Source organism: Larus michahellis, chromosome 3 (genome assembly GCF_964199755.1).
Source record: "Larus michahellis chromosome 3, bLarMic1.1, whole genome shotgun sequence".
Classification (NCBI taxonomy): Eukaryota; Metazoa; Chordata; class Aves; order Charadriiformes; family Laridae; genus Larus; species Larus michahellis.
Window position 1 is genome coordinate 35,966,245 of NC_133898.1, and position 17,747 is coordinate 35,983,991.

The window sequence follows — 17,747 nt, forward strand, 5'->3', positions numbered from 1 at the left end:
TGCTCTAGGGACTGCACCACCTCTTGCCTTAAACCTGACATCAAACAAAACACATAATTCAATTTCTTTCATGCTTTAATTGCTGTTCAGTGAAGCTTTCGGATGCCAGTAATATTTTATCACTATCAAATTATTCAAGTTAGAGCTTAAATGCAAAAACATTCAAGAACTTGTTCTTTGAACCAGAGATGCTCACACCCTGAAGATACTACTGGGCTACTGACAGCTCTGGGGACTAAAACAGTTAAACCTGGCAGCAGACAGAGTCAAATTACAGAAAAGCTAAATTATATAAAATACATGGATTGAATTTCATTGGTGACACAGATTTTAATACTGATAATAGACCCCTGATATCGGCAATTAATAAATTCAGATTAGCTAGTTATATTTTGAATAAAAAAACATCTGACACAGTAAAATGATTTAACTAAATTATGTCAGAAGTTCTTGTTTTCATAATTTCATCTTTAGAAAATAAAGAGTCTGTGTCAATGAACTGGAAGTACACTGAGTTTTTAACAGTGCAGTATCTTGAGTAAGTGCACATTCCCAAGAACTTCAGAAGACAATCACAGTATTTCAAGACTTGGAAATTCTGCAGAAAGTAAATAAAATCTCACAGTAATAAGGAAACCCTTTTACCTGAGATGGACACTGCACCTGAAGCATTTTTGTGAAATCATAAGGCTGCTTCTGTCCAACCGGCTCCATCTGGAAAGGGAGAGAACAGAGGAATCGTACATATGCTGTGTGGGGGAGGGAAGGGAGAACAGCAGCAATGCAAAGGCTCTAGTGCCTGGAGTTTTCCATCAGGTCCATATATTTAAAAACTTGTTTTGCTTATGATAAATATTTATCTATGTATAACATACCACATGTATACCTACAAAAGCAAGGAACCGAAAACAAGGCCTCTTGCATGATCAGACTGTCATCCCATCATCATTAAGCATCCACACATTAACTCTGCTGTTGGGAAGGCCGAACCTGTAGATGTTTTTCCCACAAGGCACTGATCTCATACCACAGTAGATTGCACTGCTTGCAATCGAGTCACTATTTATCAGCTTAACCATAGTAACTGTGGAGATGCTCTAAAAGAGCATAGCTTAAACCATCCTCATGATTAGTTTCCCCCCCTTATGGTATGCAAAATTTAAACTTTGCTGAGATTTGCAAGACAGTTTTACTTCCCAGCTGGGCTGAGTATGAGAAAACAAAAGGTGGGTTGCCACAGCTTCCCTGCCAGGTAACAACTCTTTGCAGCAGTCTGTCCGTCCTCCCAAGCCTCATCTGCCACAGGTTTTTTTGTCTTTTCCCAGGCTGTGAAACCATGCTTACGAACATTTGAGAAAGGCACCATTGGGAGATCTTTCTTCAGCTTGCTACAGTTTATAGTTTTCATACAAAAGTATAAAGAAAGTAAAGACTTTTGTGTGGGAGGAAAAGCAACCCCGAGTAGAATGAAACTTTGAAGTAAAAATGGTGTTACTGAAACTCCTCAGAAAACGCGGCTTTGACACAGATTATACACTCAAAGCTTGGGTAAGACCACATCACTTCACCTCAGAAGCAAAAAGTACAAAATCCCTAACATAAATGTATCACCAAATGGAAGATTTTTAGTTTTCCTTTTGTGTTGCATTAGCTTTTTTCCTTCTGTCTTACGAGCACTGTCTTTATGTACTCCCTCTACTGCAGTTCCTTTTGCAGCGAAGTCAGAAACATGGAATATAACACATTAAGATCACACACCAATTCTCCGGTGGCTGTAGACCATGCAACTAAACGCTTGCTAATTTATCCCACCTTCCAGAACTATTTCCTTACCTACATTTTCACACATGTTAAACAACATGAAAAAGTGCACTTCAACTCTGCACAGAGGTTTGATAATTGATAATATTTATAGTTATCCACCTTCTAGCAAGATGGAGAAGGGATTGTTGCTAATGAGAAATTATGGAATGATTCAAAACTCAGTACTGACAGCACAAAACGGCAAATAGCTCAAAGAATCACTTCACCTGTTTAGGCACCTTGCTAGGTGCTAATTAAATTGCAATCATCACACCCAAAGGAGTTGGCCACTGTTTTAGATTCCCTCAGCTCAGTTTGCACCAGCAGCTGCCAGAAGCAGCAGACTGCAGAAGAAATAGGATTGAAGGCGCTGAAAAATACAGCAATAACAGGCTTGATGTCACCGGCACATTCTGGGCAGGGATGTTATATTCTGGTTTGGTTGTTCCATCAACGAAAATAATGGAAAAATTCAGAGAAATAGAGAAGAGGTTTACAGAGCTAGATATTCTTTGAAAGAAGCGTTTGAAGAAACAGAACTGGTGCTTTTTTGAGAGAGATATGAATAAAAGGGACATCCCTGAAACACACAAAATAATGAAGCTCAGAGAAAAGATACATTGGGAGCTGGTACTTTCTCATCCCCCTTGGACAAAACAAAGGAGCTATTTAATGACATTCTTAAAAGAAAATATTTTTCTTCCAGCACAGAATGATCCTACAGAACATGGGACAACGGTGGTATTTCTTGGCTAGGAGTGAATTTCAAACAAGTATTAGACACCTGTATGTCACTGGGAGTTAGGTGATGAGAACAAATTTCTCCAGGAGGCAATTCATTCCAGATGGCTCAGAAACACTGTTCTCCCAGCAGAGACTGACAGCTCCCATGCAGCAGAGCTGCAAGGTCCTGGTCAGAAAATGGGGCACCAAGTCTGCATTGTGGTCAGCCAAAACCTCCCCTGATTTCTAGCATATCTCTCATGCAGGATAGTTATAAGTCTGCTCTGGTACTGTAGCAGTTTCTAAGTCCCTAAGTAAACCCCTGCACACAGAAGAGAGGCACGGGCAGCCTCTTGTGGTGCTGTTCCCATTTGGGTTCTTGCCTGGTTTCAGTTTTTCTCTTGATTGGCAGATGGGTTTTTTTGTGGTCTTTTCTGTTACACAAAAGAATGCCAAACACAAGAGCAAGTGCTTCTTGTCTAAGTTCTTCACACACATGAAAGGAGCTTTGCCCCCAGATATATTTTCAGAGGTAACGTTGTAGGCATTTGCCAAAATTAATGAATTAGGCTCTCTGTGGTAAACATAAAAGCTGTCCAAGTAAACAACTAACCTCTCTCAGCTTTTCCTAGGTACCCAATGTCATTTTGCTGACTGTTCTCTGACATGTTTAGTGTATGAATTGCACAGTTCCTAGTTAGCTAGAAATGCTTTAATGAAATATCTAGCCATGCCTAGGACAATTCCTTAACACGTGCTAGCTCAGCTTCTTCTCAGCAGATTGAAGTGCAGTCCAACTGACAACTGCCACTAGATTTTCAAGGTTTTGCCCTTTGGTCAATAGGCAGGTAATCATTCCAAGGCTGGTACTAAGCCTCCAAACAAGGTAAAGGCAGGCTGGCAGACAGCAGGAGGAGGGAAACTCTCCAAAGGCAGTTCGCTGGCACCTCCTGATTCTGCTGTGTTTGCTGCCTGGCAAGTCACAATCTTGATTTCCTATCAGTTCCCAATACTGCATTGTGGGTTGGTTTGTGTTGTTTTTAAAGAAGTCAGCATAAACCATTAGCTGGGCTTCCCAGTATAACTAGAATGACCTATACTGTGTGAGGACACCTGCCAGAGCTTCCTATGCGGAAAGCATCTTTCATATCATCTACTTTTACATCATGCCAGAGTATCATCACAGGCAGACAAGGAACCTACCGAGAGAGGTGCCTGTACAATGATTGCCAGCTGTACTAAGAAAATTCCACTAAAACAAAGAAAAAGCAGGAAAACAGAGGGGAAAAGGTGTTGCGAAGGGAATACTACCATTCCTGTAGCCTCCCTTCAAACCAGCAGCAAGATGTGGTTTGCCACATTTTGCTCTTCCTCCAGATCACCTAGGCTGTCCCCTCACTAGAGAAACCACCTCACACTGAGGAAAAACACTGAAATAAAGCAAAGTTGGTATTTGTCTCCTTTATGACAATTCTCTAGTTCTGGTGGCTCCCCAGCATGGTCACTGCCTGAGACTGGGTAACTGCCCCGACACAGTTACACAATTTATCACCTCTGCTATTTCCACAAAATGCTCTTAGCAGTTAAAGTGACAAGAATAGAGTAACACAGCAAAGAACAGGATGCTCAAGGACAGAGACCAGGAGGCAAAACAAAGCCTATGCAGACAAGGGGGAAACATGGGCAGAAAAATGAAGCAGAGGGAAAGAGGAAGGCTCTTCTGCTGGCAGAAGCTGTAAAGAAAAAAAAAAAATCTTCTGAAGAGACAGAAGGAATTTGTTGCAGGCTATGTGTAAAAATTTGAGAGGGCAGGAAAGAGAAATCAGTGCTGGGTTAACTGAGTATGTTTGCATGAGTTATTAAACTTCAGGAGAGAAACCCCCTTCTACAGAGCCTGGATCTGAAGGAGGCAACGTAGCTGTTTTGGAATGGGGATGATACCATCACAAATCCTTACAAAAAAATATTCAAGATGCCTCGTATTGGCATTCTGCATAAATTGAAATCTAAAAAGCTGGACAGTAAGAAGCCATAGAAAAAAGCAAAAAATGGAAAATGAAAAAAAAAAAGAAAAAATTAAAAATGGGAAAAAATTAAAGTGAAGCCCATTAGAAGCACATGGACTCTGCTAATCGCAGAATCTGATAAAAAAGGAAGGACGTTACTCAATGCTGGAGGTCAGTTTCCAACTGATAAGCCCTAGAAAACATAGCAGTTCAGGCTGATCTATCACCACAGTCAGATCTCAGATTCTGACAAGTTTGGTTCAGTTAGACCCAAACAACTCCCACCAGAGAGGCACAAAACAGGCTGCCAAACTGGCAGCACGGTGGTCCCTCTCCAGTCCAAAGCATTCATTTTCTGCACTAGCTGAAAGAATATTCAGCATTTCATTTTAAAAGTTTTCTGATTGAAAAACCATGCTAAGCAGATGTAAAGGGCCACTTTTCCCAGCAAATTGGATATTCATACTTTGTGTGGCTTGCTCCTGACTTGCTTCAATATTTATAACAGTTAGTATCTCAGGAGGATATGCCACTGCTTTCTAATATCTTACAGATCGTGTTTAGGTGATAGTAATTGTGTGATCTAGGTAAATATCTACAATACTGAAAGGGACACCAAGACATGGGCTCACTCACTCTTTTTAGAAGAAAACTGCAGGAACAGTCAGGAACCTGACTTTTGGAGTCTGCTGTGTTCACCTAACTAGTGCAACTAATTGCCTAGTGAGGCCAAGGCAAAAGAATAATAAAGAAGCCAATGTGCATCTTATGGCATCTATTTTATGATAGAAGAACTGAGGTAGGAACTTTGACATCATCACGAGGAATGTCATAGATAACAGCAAAGGAGATAACTGCATGCAGCACATTGATTCCAAGGTTAGAGATTCAACAGTTGATCAATTTTTAACTCTTTGGCTCCTACTGACTAACTAAAGTCCTTCTAGCATTAACTAAAAGACAATATCTTTTATTAGAGTGACTGTAGGATTTTTCTATTACATCATCTGGTTGAATAAAAGACTCTTCCTCCAAATCCTGCAAGTTTAAACGATCAGGGCTACAACAGTGTTACTACAGCCAGAATTAGCATAAAAGGAAACAAGAACATGCCAATCTGCATGGATTTATTTAAAATGCAGTTTACTAAAACGCCGTTACAGTATAGACTTTTTTCCCTTCATGCTTAGGATAATTTGGACAGACACAGGAATAGCAAGTGCTTTCAGATGAAAATCTTAATAACAGATAGACAGCACAACAAGCAAAAAAAGTAAGTCTTTTGTCTTTAACATAATTGGCCATTGCAGATTCTTTTTAATTAAAGTGAATTATATGTGTTATAAGAAGATTATTAGAAAAACAAAAGCAGAACATTTTTTAAGTTTCTAAGTCAGAAGGAACAGTAAAATCAACATCTTATCCAAAACCACCAATATCAGGGCACATCCAAACATAATATGCACTAAGCAGAAACATCCTACTTTGCTCTGGGGAGCCCAAACCCATGTGCCTGCTTTTTTGTCTCATTCATATTGAAAAGCAACTCCTGTTTCTTCACTTGCCCCCATCATCAATTTTAAAATGTAAACCCTTCCAGCTGTACGTGCATCCACTCAGTCACACACACAAATGCTGTCTGCCAGCAGCTCAAGCCTGCAGAAGGAAACAGCCTCCTACAGATCTGGTCATTGCATTCAAGCTCGAGTGGGTCAGAGGGTCCAGGTTTCTCTCAGACACACTCTCCCTCGCATTAGAAGGCACCATTTGTTGGCTTTCCTCAGCTGGGTAGGACATCCAGCTCTCGAGGAATTAATAGGACCTCCTCAAGGCCATCTATCACCTTTTTAGTATAAGAAACAACAGCAGAAGGATGGTGGTTAAGGAGGAGACAACCTTATGAGTCTCATTAGTAATGAAGGGAATCGATACAGAACAGAGGAGACAGAAAAGCATAATTGCTATAGTCTCAGGCTAGGACGAGCCTCAGTTGTCACCGTGCCACTGTATCACAGAGGCAAGACTAGCAAAAGAAGAGTCTGTCATCTGTCACAGGTCATTTACTTCCTGAGACTTCCCAAAGGGTTACTTTGGAAACCTTTCAAAAAAGGTCTCGATAGTAAGTAGCAGCCACAGAAGAGCAAGAGATTTGCCTTAGTATTATTTGAGAGCAGTCTCTCTGCACAGCTGAGAATAGCAGTCATGGGATGTTTCTTTCCTACATTCTTCCTTCCCCTCCCTCCTTGCTACTCAGTCTGGGTAGTATGGAGTTGCTACCAAGCATGCGTACTAAGTCCAGTAAGCAACAGTGTTTGTGGTACTGCTCACCATGTTGTTCCAGAGACCCACAGCCATGAAAATATAATCTTCTTCCAGAGCTTCTACTTGTGTCTTTGATGTGGTAATGAAACCATCCCTGCCCTGAAAGAGAAAGCATTTCAGCATGAGAAAAGAAGAATATGAAAAGGTGAGACATTCAGCCACAAAAGGTCTCATTCTATAAAATAATATTGATATCCACAAGAACATCAATCTCTGATACTCTAATTAAGCCACTTGTTGCTGATCTCAGTTACTACTGGTGTGTTAAGATAGAACAGATGCTGTTCCTCAAAGTGATTGCTGTACTTACTGCTGTAAGGTAGCAGTGAAGGGACTGCACATCAACAGGACGAGACGACCAGAGCAAGAGCAAAGCACAACCACAATAGTGACATATAGGAGATCAGGGAAACATGCAGACGTGATCACATGACTGATTTGGAATAAACAACACCTCTAGCTAACACTTACGTGCATTTAAAAAGTGGGAGCATGCAGAAGAGATCATACTTATTTTTAAAAGAAAGTTACTGTTGGAAGATGTTGGAAGGGTTTGGAAGATTGCACGTGGTGGCCTCTAGGTGTACCACAAATCAGAAGAAATTAAGAATCCATCTATGACATAAGATGGCATTTAAGGCAGTAACAGAGCAATTTACTAAGAGAAAAAGTAATGCCCTGAACGTTAAAAGTCTGCCATTTGCATACGGGCCAACCATTGACAAAGCAAGCCCAGCATAAGACGACAAAGCAGAAAAGAAACATTTCGCAACACAGCAAATCCCAACCTTCCTGGAAAACAGATTTCTTCTCCCAGTCCTTTTTATTCTGATACTGAGCTAAGGAGAGCAATGGAATTACCACAAATTCAAGGAGTTGTTATGATGCCCAGGAGCCAGACCAAGACTTACCACCAACCTATTTTACAAATCACCACCTAATATTATGTGTTGGATTTTGATACCTTGCTCTGAGTGAACAATCATCTAGTAAGTAATATTTTCGCTTTTCCTTGCCAGGTTTCAGACAACCTTGAGCTTTGAACTTCCCTTTGTAGATCACCCATGGCAAAATTATGTCTGACATCCCAGGCAACCCTATCTATATTCATTCCCCACTGGCTATACCAAATACAAAATCTGGACAAAATTAATTCCAAGGTTCCCCGACTGCATTAACCTCATTGCAGGGAGGTAACTCTACTTTCCAACAGATTTTACAAAACCTTTATCTTTCCCCCTCCTTTTTTAAATACTTCTTGTTACCTTCTTTTTGCCTTTGTTTCCAAACACACATGATCATGATCAGGGATGAATGAGCCGATGACTGCAAAGATACGGACAAATTGGCAGCACTGACAGTTTCCAGACACTCATGACCTAATCTACAAAGGTGCCATGACTCGATTTCTCCAAGGAACATAGCATTCAAGAAACACAGGCTCTCTGACTGACACTGTCTGAAGCAAGCTCCACTCTCAGGACCTCCATGTCTGATCCTGAGGTGTGTTCTGCATGTGTCCAACTACCCTTGTCTCCTGGCATTACACACAGCTTAGACAGGAAAGAACCAGCTGAATATTGCACTCAATCTCAGCAGATACAGTCCAGAAAGAACGGAGCAACTCAGGTTTACTCACTGGTCTGAGCAGCAGATTTCTTTCTTGGAAAGAAGGCTGAAGAACGACAGTGAAATCTTCCTTTTGATCATACCTCTCAGACTCCAGCAGTTTTTCCCAAGCATCCTGAATAGAAAACCATTTAAACAGATGAGTATTATCAGGTAGAGAGTGTAATGTATGTGCAGTTCGTCAGGTCTTAAAGTGAATAAGATTATCTCCATCCCTAATAAACCACAATAATCAAATTCTGTAATCCAGAACAAAGACAGTATTTTAATGAAATCATCTTACACAATAATTGGAGACTCCTTGTAGCTCTGAGAAAGCTATACTGATTTACCATACCTTTCTTTGAAAGAGCAGCAAGCTTAGCAAGGCAATGAAATACCATGCTTATTGCCTCCCTATCATTTTTAAGAGGAATTCCAGCACAACTGTCTTTGTCTTAACATAAAGTTTCTGTCTTCTAAATCACGTGACAGGTTACTGAACAAGACAGATCATTTCTCTGATGGGATACAACAAATCCTAGGTTGCTGAAAGCTATATAGTCATTAGAAACTTCATGAGATACCAAGATCACTCAGGTATAGACAGAGCTTATCTCCAATGTCCCTGATGTAAGAAATGGGGTCAGGATTGCTGTGGGCATGTGGTAAAAAGACTGTTACTCAACTTCCTCACTGCTATTCCTTCCCTACCTCCTCACTTCAGTCCAATCTAGAAAATGAAATGACATGCCTAGCAATATGAGAGCCAAGTAACACAGAAGATGCCATACCTGATAGGACCACCTCAATATGTTATCATCTAATGTGGAGTGTTCACCAACACAATTGCACTGATTCCTGCCTGGATTGCTGCAGAAAAGAATGAAAACCATGAAAGGCTTCATGAACTCTCAATAAACAAGACAGATAACATGAACTCTTCTAAGCCACTGACAAGCATATATTGAAGACTAAATTGTTGCATATATTGAGAAAGCTACATGGAACAATCTAATTTTTGATATAAACGTAGAATGACGTATATTGCCATGTCCAGAGCTTTGGAATGCTTCTTGATTTGACAGCAAGATGACAAATGATGACAGATGACAAATATGCCAGACTTTGATTAGCACAGGATCTCACAAGCTAGCAGCATGATCAGGCTTAAAATAGCAGCTGCACTAGTTTTCAAACATTTCCCTCTCTACAGTCACATAGGAAAATTGAACACCCTCAGAATACTTCCACAAGAACTTCTGCCTTAGTATTTGGCAACAAGACTTCCATCTAGAAATGCGGATGGAAGCTCAGTACCGCAAAAGCTTATATATGCTGAAGAATGGCCAGGCACTGTCAAACAGCTAGCCAATCTCAGCCAAATTTCTGACCTGCAAGGCGAGATATGCATACTGCGTATTTCTGCAGCTAGTTGGAGAACTCAGACCTTCTACCAAGGCTGTAGACAGGAACAATATAAGATACAGTTAGGATTAGTCTGGTTAGAGCAATGATATACTCAGTTGAAAATGCCTGGATGGACTGGAATCTGAGAAAACTTTTTGTGGGATTTGCAGTAAGTACCTGTCAGGATCAGACTCTCATTTTCACAGAACTCTAGATAAACCTATAAAATGGGAGTTTTCTGTTAAAGGGCTTTTATCACTGCTGGTAAGTAAAAGTAATATGAACTCAGGACCAGAATCTTACCTAAGCCTAACAGAAGGCCCTCATGCAATACATGAAGAGAGTTATATGCCTAAAAATGTGGTTCACACACTACTTTTACTGCAGACAGCACTTCTAGTTAGTAAGAAACTAATAAAGGACAGAACTTTAAATCCCTCTTGTGTCCCAAACTTCAATGCCTAAAGTTAGGTACTGACATGGGACTGGGAGTGTCAGCTACTTTCCTCTAAGACTTTCCTCTTAGACATAGGTTTATGTTTTTCTCTCAAAGCACAGTTCAAAATGAGGACTTGGTAGCCAAATCCCAAGACCTTTATCTGGGAGACGATCTGGGCCTGAGGCTGAGGTGAACCCAGGAGTTTACCAAACACTGAAATACCTGGCTTGCAAACTGGTGGAACTGTTCAACCAGATAAACATAGCTACACAAGAGCACACTGACAATGAGAAAGTAAATTCCCTTAAGTTGAGGAGGAAATACAAAAATTCCTCAGAGGAAAAAAAAATTAGATCTATTTCATTTTGTTTTTCAAGGCCTTCAATATAAGCAAAGCCCATATTCCTCAAGCCATCTTTTCAACCTCTCATCTACCTGTTGCACATTTTTCCTCTCAGTGCCTGTGCAGGAGAAATAAGCTAGAATGCTCCACACAATTGCTTTTGACAAGGAAAACTTCTCCTCTGCTTATACTTGTTGTTAAGCATGTGGTTATGGAGCAGCCAGACGCCTTCCTTGATTGATGGAATGTCTCCCTGGTTGTATACGTGCAAAGCTTGTGAAACACTTCAGGATGACTATATTAGTACATATGGTGTCTTATGCCACAGGCACAGGAAAAAAATTATTGTGGAGTAAGATGGAGTGTAATCTCATCAGCTGTAAACTACTCCATCATAACTGTCCATGTGCACACTCCTACTCTGTACTAAATTAGGACATAACTACTCACACTTTTGTTACAAGATACTGAGGAAGAGAGATGGATGAAAGCATCTAGGCATGCAGCTACTATAAGGACTTAACAAGCTAGGTGTCCTCCCTCGTACCATACCCTAAACCCAAGTAGTAGCTTTCGCAAAGCCTAACAATGTACTTTAAGACCAGTTATTCCTTTTGCAAATGTGGGTACCTAAAAAGTTAAACTTTTAAAGAGCCTTCAGAGTTTCTAGCTCGAGAGTTGCAGGGCAGAAGTAGCACTGACTAAAGAGCTGGGGGTAGGTAGACTGTGCAGTCTTGTGACCAAAATCACAGTACTAGGTCTGGCTGGGATGGAATTAACTTTCTTCATAGCAGCCCATATGGTGCTGTGTTTTGGATTTGTGGCTAAAACTGTTGATAACACACCATTGCTTTGGCTGTTGCTGAACAGTGTTTGTACAGCATTGAGGCTTTCTCTTTTTCCCCACTCTGACCCACCCAGAGATTAGGCTGGGGGTGGGCAAGAGATTGTGAGGGGACGCAGCTGGGACATCTGACCTGAACTGGCCAAGGGGATATTCCATACCATGTAACATCATGCTGAGCAACAAAAATTGAGGTGGAGGAGGAAGAGGAGAGGTGCTTTGGCTTCCAAGGTCACTGTTGCTTGGAGACTGGCTGGACTTCACTCCACTCATGGGAGGTGGCAAGCAATCACTTTTGTGTAACTTATTTCCCCCTTCTTTTTCTTTTACCTATTAGATTTCTTTTATCGCAACCCGTGAGATTTCTTGCTTTCATTCTTCCTAGTCTCTCCCCTGTCCTGCTGGGGGTTGGTAAAAGGGGAAGTGAGTGAGAGGCTGTGGCTGCTAGTCACAGTCCATCCACCACAACCACAGCGTGCAATATTTAAACATATGCTATCCAAGTTGGCAGGATTAAAAGCACCTACTCTTCCTAGCAAAAATATGCCTTGCAGAGAAAGTTTGTCAGAAACAAAGTGGAGTCCTAAAATCTGTCACATACTTTTATATTAAGGGCAGAAAAACTGTTCAGAAGACTCTACCTCAGTTATAAAGTACATATCTGAAAACTAGTGGGAGACAGTGTCAAGAATTTAAAGGAATGTTACCTGGTATTATTGTAACCTTGGCATGCAGGAGAGGATGTTATCAGCTCAGTGTAATCCACCAAATTTACGAAGGCTTTGGGCACCTGCAGTGACAGTATAAATTAATCATGTTATATTTGCAATTAAAGATCCACAAGTAGTGATAATCGTAAATTACGTCTACAGCTTCACATGTGTTACCTCTGGCCTGGGATTCTGCCAGCATAAAATCAATGATCTAAGCCCTTGCCAGTTCCATCCTGAACCTTACTCCTATGCCTGCCATCTAGAATAATGTTGATCTTCATTCACGAAGTACTTGTGACCATGACTTCTTGACTGAGACCCACCAATACATTTTATGTAACCAGTACGTTGACACCAGTCAACCAAACTGACCTCAAATGAATTAGGAACTGCCATTTTTGTAGTAATGTACCAATGCAAAGCTGGGGATGAAACATCCTGTATAACAGCATAAGCACTCGTGCATCCTGCCTCACCTCTCCCCCAAGCAGAAAGCAAACTTCCATTTACATAATGATATTTCAACTTTTACAAGTGCACATAAACAGATTATAGAAATAATATTGGAGAGAATCTGAAGAGAATGCGTAGGTGGAACTTCACCTGTACACAACATTTGTTGAAATCAGTCTGAGAAAAACGAGTGGTTGCGGCCCAAGGCAACCAAACCATAGCAGGCTTAGGATAGCCTTTAGGCCGTCAATACAGCAAACAGAATTCTTGGAAGACGCTATTGAAATACTTCAGATAAACAGTTAATAGTCTGCTTTAGTAGCGATACATCTGCATCTAGTCTACTATTCATTAGTAGACTCACTGCAGAGCATTTCCCAGAAACTATCCTAGATAAGTAGGTAATTCTTAGCTCAGCCAGCTAGAAAACCTTTAGAAATGCTGAGATCTTAAAATGAACACTTAATAGGAAAAAAGATCTATTACACATTTGTAATGGGTGTTTTCCCTGGTCTGTAAAAGTCATCACCAGGTAGTTAGCAGCCTGTACACGGCCTAGGTAGCTCCATACATCCAGTAATTAGATATCAGTTATTGTCACAAACAGCTCTCCTAAACATGAATGACTTTCAGACCTAGACAGATGTACTCCATTTTTAATATAAATCACTTAAAAAAAAAAAAAAATCAACCCACCAGACTGAGTGGTACATCAGCTTGTGTTGCAAAACAGAGCAGTTACCTGCCCATCCTTTCTGTTTGCATGTGTCAGCTTAAAAGCATGAGTAAAACACTTATTGACAACAAATGAAGCCAGTGGATTGAAGTCAATGAAACTGGTGTTCTACATCACCTGAACAGTCGTACAAGCCCATGTCCAGTAAGGGAGACTAGAAAAATCAGCAAAGGATTCAGGTATTCAAGGTTGATGAATAAATCTTACCTTTTTATACAAAAAGTCCAAGGCAGCTTTAAGTTTTTCCAGGTTGTCCAATATGCAGCTCTTCTGTAAATGAGATGAGAAATGCCATCAAAACTAGTAGAAAAAACAAAGTTATCAATTTGCCAAGAGTCACAAACCCTGTGCGTTGAGCTGTGCACTGAAGTGTTACCAACAACCACTATGTTCTGGATTCAGCCGTAGCCGGCGCCAAGAAAAAAAAACAAAACATGGCACTAGTCTTGTAATTTAACTGCCTATAATTAGACAACTTAGCCTATGAAAAAAAAAAAAAAAAAAGACAGAGATAAGGAAGAAAAGTATCTTTAGACTTGAAGGTGGAAAAGACTAAGGCATCTCGGACTTGGGATCACAAATTAAGTACACGTTTATAAATACCAAAAAAAAAAAAGCATTCCAGGTGCTTACATCACTGGGCAGAGTCATTCCAACGTCCTGGAACCAGCTACTGCTTTGGTTCACTATGGCAGAGAGCAGAACTTGGGAAAAGTCTCATAACCTCCTGCCTTGACTGCTAAACCAACCCATGAAAAGCTTACCAGTTGTGTGGAGGCACAGGAAGAGCATGGGTTTTCAGCACTAAAAAAAACTGTGATCAGTTTCCAGTCATTTTGGAAGTCCATCATCTAGGAGGAAAAAAAAGATATAATTGAAAGGAATAGGATGATAAGAGACCTATTTGCTATTTTCCTTTCTCACACAAGATTTTCTATGGCTTTAAATCAGCAATACCAAGCAGTAGTCCATGACCCAACCCTGGCCACCCTGATCACTTCCTTTTGACAAACCATCCAGCTTTTCCCAACAGGAAACAGCAAATGGATGGTTAGGCCACAAATGCTGCGATTAAAGCTGAACACACACCTATAAAAAGCTCAGGTTAGAGCCAGAAATTGCTGCTGCCATTAGAGTCTATTGGAAAAGATGGGCATGCACAGCTTAGCACAGAGCTTGATGCTGCTTCTTTCCGTCACTGTTGCAGCTTGCTGACAGGGTTAATCTTCCTGAACTGCTGAGATTGGGTAACACTAGTGGGATGAAGACTCAAGCAAAAATCTGAGAGCTAAAGCCCCACTCAGCTGTGCTATGTTTATTAGGCAGTTCTCGCCAATCCTGAAGAGCATTGGTAGAACCACTCAGTTCCACAAAAATGCATGCTAAATCCATGTACAAACAGTCCAACGGGCTCCGTGTAGAGCGAAGAGCCAACAGCAGAATCGCCTTGGCAATTACAGATTCCCATTATGTCAGGACCATTTTACAAAATAACATGCCTTGGGGTTAAGAATAGAAGCAAAACGAATGCGTAAAACTCCAGGATGGGATTTACAAAGCACTCAGCCGTGAGTGATAACTCAAGCTCTCACCAGCATCAACCACTGACATCAGCCAAAGCATATCTGGGTCTTCACTGCCCTTTTTGAAAATATAATGCTAAAAGACTAAGAGGAAACTGAAGAGACAAATACTGAGAACTATTATTTTGGGTTGGCTTCTCAGAAACACTGGCACAGTTACGGAGCACAGCTAGCAGAGGTCTCACATCCTTAACCAATGGAAAACAAACACATTGGCTTCCCTACCAAGCTCTTCAGCCACTCTGACAAACATAAACCAAGTGGGATACTTTCAAGAACAAATCTCTGTACTTGAAAGGTACAGAATTGATTCTTATTTATGACAGAAAGACTAAAGTCCGTTAACCTCAAGAAATGGTATTTTCTATTTTAAGCAGCACTCAAAAATCTTTTCAAAGTATTTCATCGCATTTCTCCCCTTTTCTGCTTCGCACCACGCTGAATCATCATGTGCTTTAGACAAACCTGATTCTCTTTCATGAGCTTCACTATTTCTTCAGCTTGACGCAGGAGGTCTCTGAAAAGCAGAAAGGAAAAGAGAAACTATGAAGGCATCGGTAAGGGTAAAGCTTTGGCTGATTTTTACCATTAAATCAACATCTGAGACTTCAGGTGGGATTAATCTTGTCTATCCTAAATGTGTTGAGATTAGACATTTGACTGTTCTACACAGAGAGCCTGGGGTGATTAGCTCATATTCAAGTATCTCACTTACAGACACGTGCACTTAGATGAAAACAGCAGACACATGTTGGTAGGCACACCTCTAATTTTATTTGAGCCCAAAAATTTGTTCTGCAGCTATAAAGAGGGAGGCCGGATGTTAAGGCAGGTGCTCCAGACCCCAAAGAGCACAGTGGACTTTGTTCCTCCTGCTTCTGAGAGGTGACAATTGAGCCACAGTAGTATGGTCTGTGCAGCTTCTGCCAGTACTGAACATATTCTGTGTCCAGTTAAGTGCTTCAGCATCAATGGCTTCCATCTTCCACCTTTCCAGCTGTAAATGAACTGCCCAGACAAAACCCCCCTCAGACTTACATGGCTTGACTGTCTGATGTCGCTCCCTTTGTGCCAGATAGAGGAGACTGGTGTAGGACCGAGGGATTAAAACTGCTAATGAGAGCTGAATGACATACACAGGTTAGGCAATTTCTGCATACAAGGGACTGCTACTCTGCAGTTTCACTATAAACACAACAGAACTAAAGCAGACAGAAAACGTAAAGTCTGAGGATCTCTTGGCACGCAAGACAGGTACGCTGAGCCCCTCTGCAGCTGTTCTTGCCGATTTTGCTCCTCACCTTCTGAAGTGGAAGTTTGACCTCCAAGTTTGCCTCCAGACTCGGGTTAGAAACCTCCATCCCCATCTCTCATGTCAGACACAAGTAGCGTTGGCAGATTTAAGCACAGGCAGCCACAGAAATTAAGCTCCAGGGAAGGGCTACCCAGAGGCAGCCTCCTGAAGCACTGAGGAGTTGCCAGGTTTTGAACCCCTTTCGCAGGGAAATGGAGATGATGTTAAGACACTATGAAGAAGATGTAGTGCGGAGCTAACCATTACTCAACTCAGCATTTCAGTGGACATGAAAGTTTTATTTGAAACAACCTTCAAGCAAGTCAAGGCTTCCTTCAGATGATGAACTCACCTATGTGATGCATCTATAGCAGCCCCCATGTAAATCCTGAACATGTGTCAGTGGAAAGAGTACTGCACAGCTAAACCCACACAAGATTTCACTGGGCTAACATGGGCAGCAAGCACACACCGGCAGGGACTCAGGCATGGGTAGTTGGGCCTGTAGGGCTCTTACAGCAGCCTACAGCATCGCTTCTTCAACCTGATTTGTCTACCCAGACAGACTCTTTAAAACCAGCACAGATGACTCAGACTGGCTGTACTCACGTCCCCTGAGTACACTGTCCCTCAGGCTTCCCTTACACCCCTATAGTGTGCTTCTGCTGCACCCACTCTGCAGCCTGGCAAAACACTGGAGCTCCTGCCAGTGTCCCGTTCAATAAATTTGCTCAAGTTTCAGTGTGACAGCAAGACGCACCTGCTAAAGTTTCCACGCTTACTTCGAGGAGGCTCTTTCCTGTGCTATAGAAAGGGAAGAGAAAACAGGAAGTTGCTGCTACTCCATTTCTCAAAGAAAAAAATATATTATAGCACAGCCTCAATTTCTTATTAGCTATGCTGCAGCTCAGAGTGCCTATTCACAGCAGCTGCTGAAATTTAGAATGAGCCTTTCCCTCCCCAAAACCATCATGTCATCAGCTACTGCTGAGTAAGAACACAGTCTTGGATCTCAATTCTTTGTGCCTCTCTACACTCTCAGTGTTGCAGTAATTGTGCTTATGCATATGTAAAAGTAATGCAGCAGCCTCTCTACGTTCACCCACATACAAGTGGACACGGATGTTTGTGCAACCATTTAAAAAAATTACTCTTTTAAAGTTGGTTAGTGCAGGGCCAAATCCTCATCTGGAATGTTATGACTCAAAAGAGCTACACAGACTTGCATCTACAAGGTTTAGCTATACGTTCACTTACTGATTTATATCCGCTAAGGGGTCAGGAAAGAAGAAAATGAGGTAAGGCTTATCCATGAAGCACTGGGAATCATTCAAACAGAGGATAGGCTATCAGGACTCCTGGGTTCTTTCTTTGCTTTGATAAATCTCCGCTTTCTGATCTCTAACTAGTTAATGATAATATTTACTGCCTAGAATCCATCGTGGAACAGCAATTCTTAATCAAGGCTAT

The 17,747-nt window shown here is 41.3% G+C and overlaps 1 protein-coding gene across 1 annotated transcript in view; it reads right to left on the bottom strand.

The window, feature by feature from the left end:
• Nucleotides 1-17,747, bottom strand: part of PLB1 (phospholipase B1) — an 84,677-nt gene that overhangs the window by 59,005 nt on the left and 7,925 nt on the right. The window contains exons 6-15 of the mRNA XM_074579675.1: nt 17,038-17,081; nt 16,022-16,106; nt 15,449-15,500; nt 14,165-14,251; nt 13,608-13,670; nt 12,206-12,288; nt 9,257-9,335; nt 8,494-8,598; nt 6,861-6,953; nt 646-714 (exon numbers count right to left, since the gene is read on the bottom strand). Coding sequence (XP_074435776.1) covers nt 646-714; nt 6,861-6,953; nt 8,494-8,598; nt 9,257-9,335; nt 12,206-12,288; nt 13,608-13,670; nt 14,165-14,251; nt 15,449-15,500; nt 16,022-16,106; nt 17,038-17,081 — 760 coding nt within the window. The remainder of the gene's footprint in view (nt 1-645; nt 715-6,860; nt 6,954-8,493; nt 8,599-9,256; nt 9,336-12,205; nt 12,289-13,607; nt 13,671-14,164; nt 14,252-15,448; nt 15,501-16,021; nt 16,107-17,037; nt 17,082-17,747) is intronic.